The sequence below is a fragment of the Phasianus colchicus genome, chromosome 1 (genome assembly GCF_987193195.1).
Source record: "Phasianus colchicus chromosome 1, bPhaCol1.hap1.1, whole genome shotgun sequence".
In the NCBI taxonomy this organism is placed as follows: domain Eukaryota; kingdom Metazoa; phylum Chordata; class Aves; order Galliformes; family Phasianidae; genus Phasianus; species Phasianus colchicus.
The window spans coordinates 56,879,308-56,892,529 of NC_143436.1; the positions used below are offsets into that span (position 1 = coordinate 56,879,308).

Sequence of the window (13,222 nt, forward strand, 5' to 3'; positions counted from 1 at the left end):
CAGTACTTTAGAAAACAGCACATATTGAGCAGCTTTGCACTGTGTCCTGAGTATCTCTTGTTTGCAAGTGATTATGGAACAGTAATTAAGAAATTACTTGTGAGAGAGGACAGATGATCTTACGAGTAAGAGACAAGATAGGGATAAAAAGATCAAGGTCTTCTTCCTGACCGACCTTAGTGAAAACATAAACATACTCCTTTTAAAGGGAGTCATTTTTTCTCATTAAAGCTCATGTGACATGGAGTTGTCTTTACTTGCCCGACCTCTAACAGCTTGGATTGTTGTGCGCACAGTTGAATTTTTACAGCAACAGCTAATTTTTGCTGCTCGTGTTTTATATTTCTTGTGGTTGGGATAGCGGAAATGAGATAAATCCCTTTATACTTTCTTAAGTTGTATTTCAGACTCTGAGGACACATTTGTAAAAACGATTACTGTGGAAGGCTTGTGGAAATCATGCATTGGTTTTTAGAGCTTGGAAAAATGAGATTGTATTAGAAGCACAATTTTTGGACAGCTATATTGCTCTCTCTTATGCCATGGTATCCCAATTATAAATGTGACATTGACAGTTTCATGTGCCCAGCCACAGCGCTCCAGCAATACAGAAAGCATTTCATCTGCTTTACTGAGGGTACAAAATTTGACATGTCTTAAGATTTCTTTTGCCATTATCAATAACGTTTAAAGTAAGCTCTGTGTTGAGGAAGAGGCTGTACATTTTCCTCCAATAGATCTATTTCTCAATTTAAAATAACCTCAGAACCTGATTCCCTTAGGGTGTCAATGAATCTGATTTGACATAACCTTTTGGCACATGAAGAGTCCCATTGACTGGGAGAGGACAGCTCACATGTTTTAAGATAAACATCTGCGGAAGTGTTTGGTTGGGCAGGGGCAGTGTTTTAGGCACTTGTCTGGATTGAGCCATCAGTAACTACTTTTTAAAAGAGTAAGACTTTACAGGAGTCTCAGCAACAAAGAACAGTAAAATTCTTCCTTGCAAGGGACTTCTAAGATAACATTTAGACATACACTGGTACAGGAAGCATTAGTTGTCTTTCCCTCTCAGGTTCAGTCATCCTACTGGAATAAAACCAGTATCTCTTTTTCTTGCTCTCAGTTTTTCTCACTCTCTCAAACTAACTCTTTGGTTTTTCTTGCCTTGACATCTGAAAACTGAAAGATTTGCTGGCTTTCTGTGACTTACATTGCAGAGTTCAGACCCAAAAGGGCCTCTGGGAGTCCACAGGCAGCCACTCTCATCCTGCCACATATTTGGCCCTCTTCAGTGCAAGCAGAGCTGGCCTGATTAAGAGAGACTTGCACAAATAGCAAAGGGCTCATGTGACTAGAAAGTGCCAAGCCTGCCACTGAGACCTAACAACAGGGCTAGGGTCTCTGTGATGAGCTGTTGCCCTAGTTTGATGTTGATTTTCTGTCTCTTCCTTGCCTTCCTTTTCCTTGCCCAGTGTTAAGTCCTGCTTCCAGAATATGGAGATTTGCAAGCGGCGGGTGAATATGTATGACACTGTGAACCAGAGCAAGACACCATTCATCACCCACGTAGCCCCGAGCACATCTACCAACTTGACCATGACTTTTAACAACCAGCTGAACACAGTGCACAACCAGGTAAGAGCACTGATCAGAAGCAGCCAGTGCTTGAAATTTTTACGTCAGTAGGGCCTAAAAGATGAAAAGCAAACACAGCATCTCATTTTGCTTGCCTGCAAAAAACTGTTACTTTTCTACTGTCCTTCCTCCATTCTTTCTCATTCAGGCAAGTGTTAATCTCATGTCCTTCTGTGTGATTGTGAAATGTTGCTGTCATCGTTTCTGTTATTGTTGGGGATGATAAATCCTGCTTACCTGAGAAGTTGCTATGGGGAAAAGCTCATTAGTCCCTTAATGCAGAAGCAGTACTGCATTCAGTGGATCAAGCAGAAGTATTTGTGATCTTACAGTACTCCTTCAAATTGACATTGAAGTAAGAAGAATTAAAACCCTTCTAAACAGACGTAGCACTGCAACAGATCAACAGGAAAGAATGGTTTTGGGGTAATGTTTATTCTTATCTCCCACTGGTTTCACTCCAGGTGCCACGATTGACGTGGGCACTCTGTTAGAGAACACATTGCACGCTACACTGGTGGGCTCTCGTAATTGTGCTTTGGGCTCCTGCATTTGTTTTACATGCCCCAGTGTTGGGGAGTGCTGTGCTGGCAAATTTATGGCTAGCAGTCTAAGCTTTCTGCTGTGGGACTGTTTTACAACAGCAAAAGGAAACCCTCCAGGGACAGCACTCTAGGAAAGTGAAGCTCAAGAAATAGCTGCTATCCTTTAAGCCTTTCTGGATAAGACTGCTTGAAATTCACTCTAGAGATTGCAAGTGGTATTGTGGAAATGGCACTTGGTATTTCAAAAGCAAAGGAGCTGAAGGGTTCTGTGTAGGTGTATAGGGTGTTCCTGTGTCACTCAGAAAGCCAGACTTCATGAGTCAGTTCTTGATACATGCGATCACAGAGTGTCTTTTGGCAGATTGATTCATTGAGCAGATACACACAGAGGTAGGTCATGGTTCAGTGTAACAGAGTATTAGTTATAAAAACAAGTTCCCATTCTTGACTGTTTCTGAGATGCAGAGTACAAAACTTTGTTTGGTGTGCTAGCTGCATGGCAGAGACACCATTTGTACCACAGTTGCTAGTAGGAAATGCAGGCTTGCTTTCATTTCCTCACTGCTCATTTGATGTTCAGATCAGTTGCCAGCTCAGGAGGTCTGTGGTAATCTGAATTTTCGTAAGGGGTGTGTGTTGTGAGCAGAACTGGTATCTCCAGTGTTCCTAGAAATGGTAGAAACATTTCCAGGAAGGGCGTTTTGATTTGAACAAGCTCCAGATTTTTACCATCCTCATGAACATGCCAGTCATCGTGGCTCCCAGTACTCTCTGTCTGCAGAATCTTTGGGTTTTGCCTCCTTCCAGTTGCAGCTCCCGAAAGCCGTGGCGTGGGAGCTGCCGTGTTTGCTGCTGGGTGTGGTGCACGGGGGAACAGATTGCACTTCTCTGCCTTTGCACAGAGTGGGGAGAAGGAGGAAATGTTTCTCCATAGTGTCCCTTGTGACTATGGCTGTGCAGCATGCGTACCCTTCCCCAGCCCAGTGGCAAACAGGTCAGTGTGTAGAGCCGAGCTTGCCACCTCCTGCAGTCTAGGCTTCAAGGCTTCACCTTGGGCTTGTTCATATGTACATTCACCAAAAGATAAGTGTTTGAATGGGAGGGCTAGCAGGGAGGAAAAGGGTGGGCTCTGTTCTGGTAGATTTGCCTAGACGTTAATGCTGAGGGCATATTTTTGTAGAGCAGTGGCAAAACTATTTAGGGGTTGTTTGTCTGCAACTGCTACAGACTTGGTCCAAATAAAGTGCAAGTCACCAAAAGATTTCTAAATGTTTTGCAGAGCAGTGTGCTGATTTTTGTGGCTTTGCAACATCCACTGCTGGAGCTTCTGCTCTGAGAGATTTTAATGTCAAGCCAAGCAAAATTTGGACTTGGAAAGTACTGTTATTACTACCTAGTGTTATTCTTCCAATCCTTTCTAATTTAAATACAATTTGAGTAGCTTGTACTAGCTTACATGCAAGATAGAGGGAAGTCTGAACAATGAGCCCCCCTCTTAGGCTGACGCTTTGCAGGGCATGGAGATGCTGAGTTTTTTTTACCTCAGCAACGTGAGCTTTTTGTAGAGTTGTGTGCGCGACGAGAAAAGAACATGATTTGGGGATAACAGCATTTTCTGAACCCATCTTCTGTATGCTGCAAATCAGAGCAAGTTAAGGGCTGTCTGGGGCTGCAGTTCTCTACTGAAGAACATTCTCTGCCTCTGAGCATTTCCAGTGGCTCCATGTGGCTGCAGGTCCCACAGCATGGTACAGTGCTGTTATTTAAGCAGACCACACTCTTTTTCCCATCACTGTCCTCACCTCCATGCTCCTCAGTGTCCTGCTCTGTCCTTTGTTTGTTTTTGATTTGCTGTTTTTAATTTAGATTTTCTTTTATCTTACACTATTTTACTTTTTTTTTTTTTAATTTTACTTTTGGATTTCACTTTTCCAACGTACCCATCTCCCTCATTTTTTTTTTGTTGTTTGTTTTTGTTTAATTCCCGTCATTCCTTTAGACCACCAACCTGGCTCCCACCTCCTCCAGTGCCACTATTTCCTTAGCCAACCCCGAAGTCTCCATACTAAATTACCAATCTGCACTCTACCAGCCCTCAGCAGCGTCCATGGCTGCGGTGGCCCAGCGGAGCATGCCCTTGCAGACAGGAACAGCGCAGATCTGTGCCCGGCCCGACCCCTTCCAGCAAGCTCTCATCGTCTGCCCACCAGGCTTCCAAGGTAAGTCACAGCTTCTCCTGGTCTTATCACACCCCCCGGTTCTGTCCCAACTGCTGATTTATCTAGCTCTTGTTTGGAAAGAGCTTCCTTCGTTCAGATCATATGGAAAGACATTTGTTGGCTTGTAAATCTGAGCAATGAGGTTGTTGCAGATTACTCAGATGTCAGCAGGGTGAAATGTCTACAACAGCAGAGGATCTTGCAGGCAATATGTTGCCTTTACCACGTGGGTTAGAGGTGGCTGATTAAAAATAATGGGACAAGCACTGAAAAAAGAGATGGGGAAGAACTTGCAATATCTGTCATCCATTGCCCTGAACATAAAGTTTGAGGTTCTTTGGTAAGAACTTTGAAAACTCACTTTGGTAAACTTGAAAACTTCCCCCTACAACAGGAATTAGTCATTGCATAAATAACTGGTTCAACGCTTCTTGGTAATTCAGGTTAAAATTCAGTTAAAAAGGGAACTCAGGAAGTTAAAACAGTGGAGAGTATGGTGCTGCTGGTAATGAGGGTTTGTCCCATGACAGACGCTTATGAGTATTTACCAGGGCAATTCCTTCAACTCCAGCCCTGCTGGTTAGTTATTACTAACTACTATTACGAGTATCTTATGCCTCCGTGCTCCCAGCATATGGACCGTCTGTCAGACAACTTGGGTGATGACCAGCCTTAGCCTCTTCTCTTTCTTTTAACTTTATATGCTGAAGTAATTTTGTAAAACTAACTGGGCATCTTTAAGAAGTGGTCTAAAATAAACCTTGGTTCAGCTGATGCAACTTCTGCTGCGTTTTTCTAAGCCTCTCTGTACATTTGTCTCTAAGTGCTTGTTAGATGTTCTGCAAGATTATCAAAGCTCTTTTGAACTGGAGGAGTTTAGTTAGACCTCTTACACATAGTTAAAATGCATCGCAAGGGTTTGACTTCAGAAATGCTGTACTAGAATATGTAAGCTAACAGCTTCTGCTTGCTGTCTTGAGAAGGCAGCATGAAGACTGTGCCATGCACTAAGGTGATGAAGTGGAAGGCTTTCTCCAGAACAGTTAGGCTCATGTTTGGCTAAGAGCAACAGCTGGAGTTTGAGGTGTGCTAGATTAAACATAATAAGATCAAAATCTTTAAAATTTGACGCCTGGGAAACTGTGCAAGAGAAAATCACCCATCCCAGTCAAGATTGTGTTAGTGCACAGTTCTGGATTCCACTTGTCCCACATTGATAACAAGAGGGCATTCTCATATAGTGTTTCTTGTCTGGCAAGGACCATTTTCTGTTATCAACCCAGAGAACATCCAGTAAGAGGAGCCATTTCCTCCTCACTCTTTCTTTTCTCCTGTACGCATTGTACTGAAATGTTTCCCCTGGATTCGAGATAACTTAAAAATATGAAATCAGTTAATCCCTTATGTCTTTGAAAATGTCTCTCCTATACCCTCATGAATATATTGTGCTTATCAGCATCTGATGGATGTCTTTGGGCTAGAGTGGAATATGTGGGTCTCCTAGAACTTAATTTTTCGGAAGGACTAAACACTGTGGTTTAAATGGACATCAGTGAGTGTCTTTAGGCTCCTCTTAAAATCAGACCCCCATCCTTTGCAATGCTGTATATGACTAATTCTGTATCTTCTGTTCTTGTGAAACAGGGTTACAAGCTTCCCCTTCGAAGCATGCTGGGTATTCAGTTCGGATGGAGAATGCTGTTCCCATTGTCACTCAGGCTCCTGGGGCTCAGCCTCTTCAGATCCAGCCAGGACTTCTCGCACAGGTAATAAGCTCTGAAGACATCAAACAGAGCATGTTATTTTGTGTGTTATTTAGCTCTTGGAAGCTGGAGAGAGTAGCTTTCTCTGAGGGCCTTCTGTGCTGTAGTTTGGAGAAATGGGCAGCCATAAAGAGTCACCAACTTTATCTGAAATGCCCAAGACTTACCCAATTCACTGTTCCGCTGCATCAGAGTTGCAAATGACTCTGGAAAGACTGTCTGTTCTTCTTCTTCATTGAAATCAGTGGGTATCTCAGAGGAGGCTGTGTCAGACCTCTGCTGAGGAGGAATCAGTAGGAACCTTCCTGGATACTCCTGAACTTGCAATCTCAGCAGCAGTTTTTTTGCAGTTGTGCTGGTGAATTGCATGCTGCTGAAAAACATCTCCTATGTTTTAATTTTGCAGCTTTTTATAAATCGTATCTCTGTTAATAAGTTATGGGAGAGATGTAGTTGGCAAAGACTAGGACCTGATGGCCAAGGAGCTCACGTCAGCAGCACGTGTTGGCACAGTTGCCCAATGAACTCTCACAGAAAAAGCATGGTTTCTCCCAGCAAGACCAAATAGGAATGAGAACTACTTATTACATACACTTCCTCAAAGAGACACTCATCTCCTCAGAAGAAAAAAAAAGTAGTTTGTCACCCCTTGTGCTGCCTTTGGTTCATCTGTTCCTACAGGTTTTCAGTTGATGTCAGGTAGTATCAGGCATGTTTCTGGGATCAAAAGTATCTTTAGTATTAAGTTGTACAGCCTGGAAAAGATGATCTGCAGTTTGGAAATACCCATGTGCAGTCAGCTACATGCAGACTTCAAGATTTATGCCCATGCACTGAGTTGCCAGGGTATGTCTGTTGGTACAATTACTCTTCTTCAGCAGCTACCAACCACACTTATTTGATGAAGACAAATCAAAGCACAACTTGCAGCCTCCATGATTTCCATTAGCTAACATAACGTACTCATTCCCAATAGAAAAGTCTCTGTTAGAGGGCCGTCTGACATAAGCCTGCTCAAACACTGAATCTATCCCAATTGAAACCTGTGGTAACAGTCTGTGTGGGCCATCTCTCTTGTCTGGTGGAAAAAGAAGGCCTAAGAGGCAGGGGAAACAGGGAAAATTGCAATGGGAGTGCTGTCTCTGCAGGCAAAATTGCAGGCACCTGTCACAGTGTTGGTGTACAGGGATGAGGGTCTGATCTGAAGCATGGTGAAGCCCATAGGATTTTAACAGGTCCCAGAATACTTTGGATCCTGCAGTTCCTTTTTCCTTCTTAAGGTGGCCTCTCTCAGGTCACCACTCTATGGTAGCGAGTGCTCTCAAGAAGCTTTGCTCTGTCCTGTCCCAGTTACAGGAACTCTGTTTCTTGGGCTGCCCTCTGATACTTTCTATTGACATTTTTTGCACTGTCAATTCAACAAGGCTTATTTGAGCTGCTTCTGAAAAATGCTCCTCACTTGCATAGATTTTATTTTTGATTTAATAGAAGAGAGACCGTCTCTGTCTGCTGATATATCTGTCTGTCTCACATGATGAGAAACATTAGCTTCTGCTCTTATGGTGAGGCTTTCTGATAGACGCTGGTGGCATCTGGTGTCCACTGGCCCTGCTCGGTTTGAGCTGGGCAGCTGGTCTCACAAACAAATCTGTACCCAATTCCAGTTTTCTGAATGGAAAAACACAGCTCCTTTGTAATGCGTTGTAGTCACATCTGATCTTTGAATGACTGTGTGTCTCTCTGAGCTGTGAGCTGTTCCTCTCATGCACAGCTGGTTATCAAACACTGCTCAGACCAGACTGTCCGAACTCCAACTACTATAGGGGCTGTCCCCAGCAAAGAGCCTGCTGCCTCCCGAGCAACTTTGTCCAAATATTGTATGCACAGTGGCCATTGAAAATGGGCTGATCCCATCTTTACAGATATCTCTGTACAGCTTCAGATCTCAAAAGGGACAAAGCTGTACAGTCTTCTGTCAGGCTTTGTGACGTGACCCAGAACTGTCCTCTGTCCTTGGATAGTGCCCTGGATGCTTGAATTTCTCGCATTTTAACTCCATCCCAGCAATATTTCTTCCCATAGAAGTCCTGCCACCAGCTTTCAGAGCAAACACATTTATTCCATTAGTTGTTCTTGTTTACACCACAGGTGGGAACTTAGTTGCACCAGGGGCTGCACCACCTCCAGGGAGCAGAGGCCAGCACTGCACTCTGACACAACAGCACAATTTCAAAATAATGCAATAACTGAGAACAGATTGAGGCTGCAGGCACGAGCCTTCCATGTGTAAGCACAGCGTGCTGTGCTGGTGGATCAGCCTAGACAAGTCTTATCTGCAGATTAAATGATTCAGTGGTCCTTACCTAATAAGTGAGGAATTTATGCCTGGACCCTGACACTGAATCCAAATTTATGCTCTGCAGGAGGAAAAGGAGTTTGTATGTGTTCACTTCTCCTACTGAAAAGGGAGGAAGCAGTTTTCTCTGCAAGTAAATCCTGATAGCCCCTTGGGCCCAAGCACAAGAGTAGTTGAGTTTCATCTTTTAACTCAAAGCTGGTTAAAAAAAAAAAAAAAAAGCAACTTTTTTTCCTACCTAATCTTTTACCTTTTCACCACCTACTCTGATCAGCACCAGACCATGGCTACAGCTGCTTAGATGAGGAGCTCTCAGGAGTCCTGTGATAGTCCATCTTTTGCAGATGTTGCTAAGAAGCCTCATAAGAGCAGCCTTTTCATCTAACATGGCCTAATTACAAGATGATAAAAATTTGGAGTGAAACTGGGAAAAGTTTTATTTTTATACTGAGGGTGGCAGAGGGTGATTGGGGTACAGGCTACGGGATGCTTGTGAGGATGGAGATGGGGGTGAATGCATGCCTGGATGAAGCCTCCCTTCTTTAAAATTTAGCCTCCATAGGCTTGTGAGATTATATAATATGGGCCTATGGAGGGCTGCGTTCCCCAGTCCAAGCAGCATCCAACAAAAAAAGTTTCCCTCTAAAGGAATCGCAGTGTGACCAAGCCAAAAAATTATTTGACTCATGTGGAGTCAGTGGAGTAGGACAACCTGAGGGATGATGGCATAGCAGAGCAACAACTTACAGAGCAGAGATCTCCACCTTGTGAGGGGGGCACCCACTGAGAAAAAAACAGAGAGCATCTGTAGGGAACAGGCACGTGATGTGCAACAGTCAGTGTATAGCTACTCTCTGCTTTGGCCAAGGGGGTCATAGGTAGCTGGACTAGGCAGCAAGATGTTCGTTCTGTGGAGAACCCCCAAACTCCTCTTCTTCCCCTCTTCATGAAAGCCTTCAGCCCCTTGTTTTCTGTCTTGATCCCTGAAATTCTTTCTCCTTTTAAGCTGCTTTAAGTTCCTGAAATCCTCTAGGGTCTGTTGAGGTCAGAGGGAAAATTGGCTGGAGGCAGGGAGAACTCCCATTTAATAAAACTGTAACTCCCAGTTGATCTGAATAGTCGAAATTAAAAAGTGCTAATCTACTGGAAGTTTGGATTGAAATACAAGCCAGTTTCACTCTCTCCCATTCCAAGTTTAACCTGACACACAGCTACTGCTTTGGAAATCAGGGATTTTTTCTTTCTTTTGTGCTATCTATATTGATAACTTTACTACTTCTGCCACTGTTTCCTAGAAGTATTCATGATCTATAACTGAAAAGCACCAAGTGCTAGGTAGGATGACCACAGTTATTATGAGGAGCCCCAGCTGGGTGTGGGTAATTGTTTATATGCCGTTTATGATGACTCTTATTAAGAAACACTTTTTCCTCTGGCCAACAGCAAGCATGGCCCAGCGGCACACAGCAGATCCTGCTCCCTCCTGCCTGGCAGCAGCTGACTGGGGTGGCCACCCACACTTCTGTCCAGCACGCAACCGTCATCCCTGAGTCCATGGCAGGCACCCAGCCACTGGCAGACTGGAGGTAAATCAGTGGCATATGGAGAACATGCATATGTGCCCATGGGACAGCCAGCACGTGTGTGTTGATGGCCTTTGGGCTGGGGCACTGGCACTTGAGCTGGAGTTGAGGGCATGAGCGTTGTCTCTGGGAGTGGGGATTCAGCAGCTTATATATTGTCATGGAGCACTCTCTGCTATCCCATGGGCAACAAGAGTGTGCAACGAAAAGAAATTCTCTCCCAGGCTGCTCTAGCAGAAAGCTGAGCATTCTGCTCCCAGTCCTGCTGTCTTCTCCAGCCTTTCCATGCTCTTCACGGTCTTTGTCAGAAGCCCAAACCGAGAGTCACCCACCCTGGGTCTGTGATTTTTTGCTTGGACTTCAGGGCTTCCTGTAGTGGTCCCCAGTGCTGGAGAAGGCCTAGGAAGCCACCAGTGATGGAGAAGGCTGTTGGCTATGGCCTCACAAGGCTGTGAAGCAGGAGGGAAAGGCTGGCGGCTGCAGTCTCTGCCTCCGACACCCTGCAGCAAATTGTGTCCCTCTGTCTGAGAGCTACAGACAGCTTCTCTGTCACCATTCCCCAGGCCCAGCACCATGCCCACTTCCCTGGGGGGAGGAAACACTCCTTCCTGGGGATAAACCATGGCACCAAAGAGCCCCAAGGGTAGAACCTAAGTGCAGGTGGTGGGAAGAAAGCCTGCTGGGGAAACGCCGGTCACATTTTAAACGTGTCCCTTCTCCCCTCTTTGCAGAAACACCCACGCTCACGGCAGCCATTACAATCCCATCATGCAGCAGCCCGCGCTGTTAGCTAGTCATGTGACTCTCCCTGCAGCCCAGCCCGTCAATGTGGGTGTTGCTCACGTCATGCGCCAGCCGCCCGCCGCCACCACCTCCGCCAGGAAGAGTAAGCAGCACCAGTCGGCGCCTCGGTGAGTGGGCCCGAAATGCAGGCGTGCTGATAGGAGTGGGGTTTCCAGAAGCCTATGGGGCAAAATAAAGCTTGTTCCACTGCCCGTGACTTTGTGAGTGGACTGTCTGCTGCTTCATTAAGGGGCAGTTGGGTGTGTTTCGTAGCCAGCAAACACCACGTGGCATGGTGGGGATGCAGGACAGGAGGCTCAGACCCTGCTCGTACAGGATGTTATGCTGCTGTGATTGCATGAGGCCTTGCAGTCACCAAAACGTAAAATAGAGCTGTCTTTTCAGGTCAGTGCCCGCTTGCCAAACCTCTTTAACTCGCACTCCTGAGATGCGGTGCCTGCATGTCCGTGGGGCAGTGCACTTCCAGGGACTGCACCTTCAGGAACAGGTGCCTGATGTCTGCGTGTAAGACCTGCCCTTCCAGAAGCAGTTGAATGATAATCACAAAATCGTAGGGTGTGGGAGGGAACTCTGGAGTTCATCTAGTCCAAATTCCTGCTAAAGCAGAGGGTTCCCTAGAGTAGGTTATGCAGGAAAGCATCTGAGTAGGTTTTGAATGTCTCCAAAGAAATAGACTCCACCACCTCTCTGGGCAGCCTGTTCCAAATCTAAGCTTGATGCACTGCAGAGCAGAGGACTGAGGTGGCTGTGGGCTGCCTTCAAGCTCTCAAGCTCTTAACACAGATGGTTGGAGCCTATCTACAACAATGCACAGCAGCAACAGATATCCACACCAATCTTTTCCTAATCATGACAGCATCAAACAGGGAGCATTTTATAAAGGTACGTCATGCAGGAACAGTCCTTAGATGCTGGGATCTATCAAATCTAGGTAGGAGCATTTGGCTCTGCAAGAAGGAAGTTGGGTGTTCCTTCATGGTGTGTGGTCCAATTAAAATGGTGGGATGACTGCGGTGCCTGTCACAGCCCTGTGGTCCTGCCTACAGGACAAGGCTGCTGAAGATGTATGTGCAACTGCCCTGGGGAAAGTCGTCTGGACTGTGAGAATAGCTCCTCTACTGAGCTACATTTCTTTCTTCATCTTTTTTTAAGGGGGGGTGGGAGCAAAAAAGAGCCATAAGTGCAGAGAAGAGAACTAAAATGGGTCACTACTTGTGCAGTGGCAAAAACAGAGGAGCTTGTGGTTTTCCTGGGTGACTGGACTCGGGCCAGAGGAGCTCGGAGTTCACAACCAATTTTCCTCTAGTTAAGAGGCCGCTATTTAAATCCTTCCCATTTATCTGCTCTCTAATGTTGCATTTACTTTGGGTGAGCTCCAGCTGTCTTAGTCCATTCGCAATGTAGAGCAGAGGCAGCTCTGTCCCCAGCAAGCCAGTAAAAGAGAGCGCCTGTTGCAACAAACATGCCAGTGCAGGGCCTCCCCTCTCTCACCCCTCTGCAGGAGCAGGGTGCCTCTGCTGGGGAGGAATTGGACACTTGCAGAACGACTGCTTTCTAGGGCTGTACATTGTCGTTAATTGTGATGCTCTCGTAGCCAAATGAGGAACGTGCTCCTTTGGAAAGAAGGGTACTCCATGCTGCTCATTGATATTCAGAAAGCACTGCAAATGCTACTGTGCAGTCATTTGTTATGCAAAAGACCCTGTGTAAGTTGGTATAGTGTGATATGTCCATAATGACTTCCTTTTGACAGATGCCACCTATTCCTTTTGTTAGCTTTTAGGCCACACTGAAAATGCAACCCACATCCCACAGTAGAACAAAGCGAGAACTTTGTGTTTTTTGCATCTGCAAATGCTCTGCAATAAGCAGAATAAATACAAATTTTTTAAAAAATAAACAAAATTAATGAGATGGGATTTAGTCAGTAAATACATCTGCAGACCTGTGCCACACTGTTTTCTGTGCTGAGATCTCCAATCCAATGGGCTGTTTACAACTTTCAGACTGGGAAGATGAAGTAGGAAGGTGGGGAAAAGAGAAGGGCTTGAGCATTATTTTCAGTACATAACAAAAAGATCGTTCTTTTCTTTCTGACTGATGGGTGCTGTATTTGCATCCTCACATGGGAATGACATGAAAATGAGTATATGCCTTCCTGTCTAGGTACTCTGATATACAGGACTTCTGGAGGATGAAGCATGGGGCAGGAAATGTTAATTGAAAATGTTCTTAATTGGCAAATTAAATTTTCAACTAAGTAAAGCAGCTTTCCCAAGAAACGATTGCTGTTTTCCACCATAAATTCTAATTT

At 45.1% G+C, this 13,222-nt stretch overlaps 1 protein-coding gene across 6 annotated transcripts in view; it reads left to right on the forward strand.

The window, feature by feature from the left end:
- Positions 1-13,222, forward strand: part of HIPK2 (homeodomain interacting protein kinase 2) — a 132,749-nt gene that overhangs the window by 96,004 nt on the left and 23,523 nt on the right. For 4 of the 6 annotated variants that reach the window (XM_031589768.2, XM_031589769.2, XM_031589766.2 and 1 more), the window contains exons 7-11: positions 1,476-1,638; positions 4,183-4,402; positions 6,047-6,168; positions 9,965-10,107; positions 10,836-11,015. In XM_031589768.2, the coding sequence (XP_031445628.2) occupies positions 1,476-1,638; positions 4,183-4,402; positions 6,047-6,168; positions 9,965-10,107; positions 10,836-11,015 (828 nt within the window). The remainder of the gene's footprint in view (positions 1-1,475; positions 1,639-4,182; positions 4,403-6,046; positions 6,169-9,964; positions 10,108-10,835; positions 11,016-13,222) is intronic. The other 2 variants (XM_031589770.2, XM_031589771.2) reach the window with 1 other exon arrangement.